Source organism: Mandrillus leucophaeus, unplaced genomic scaffold, assembly GCF_000951045.1.
Source record: "Mandrillus leucophaeus isolate KB7577 unplaced genomic scaffold, Mleu.le_1.0 Scaffold997, whole genome shotgun sequence".
Taxonomy (NCBI): domain Eukaryota; kingdom Metazoa; phylum Chordata; class Mammalia; order Primates; family Cercopithecidae; genus Mandrillus; species Mandrillus leucophaeus.
Genome location: NW_012110885.1, coordinates 22,088 through 22,413, shown reverse-complemented (window position 1 = coordinate 22,413; position 326 = coordinate 22,088). Strand labels below are relative to the sequence as shown.

General features: G+C 55.2%; 1 gene segment (V, D, J or C); it reads right to left on the bottom strand.

The window, feature by feature from the left end:
- LOC105532932 overlaps window positions 1-326 on the bottom strand; it is an 11,213-nt gene that overhangs the window by 8,973 nt on the left and 1,914 nt on the right. The window contains 1 exon segment of the V gene segment in view: window positions 8-147. Within this exon segment, the coding sequence occupies window positions 8-147 (140 nt within the window).

Sequence of the window (326 nt, the reverse complement as noted above, 5' to 3'; positions counted from 1 at the left end):
CACTGACCTCGCCTCACTGTGTCTCTAGCACAGTAATACACGGCCGTGTCCTCGGTTTTCAGGCTGTTCATTTGCAGAGACAGCGAGTTCTTGGCATTGTCTCTGGAGATGGTGAATCGGCCCTTCACGGAGTCAGCGTAGTATATGGTACCACTAGCACTACTAATATATGAGACCCACTAGAGCCCCTTTCCCGGAGCCTGGCGGACCCAGCTCATGCCGTAACTACTGAAGGTGAATCCAGAGGCTGCACAGGAGAGTCTCAGGGAAGCCCCAGGCTTTACCAAGCCTCCCCCAGACTCCACCAGCTGCACCTCACACTGGAC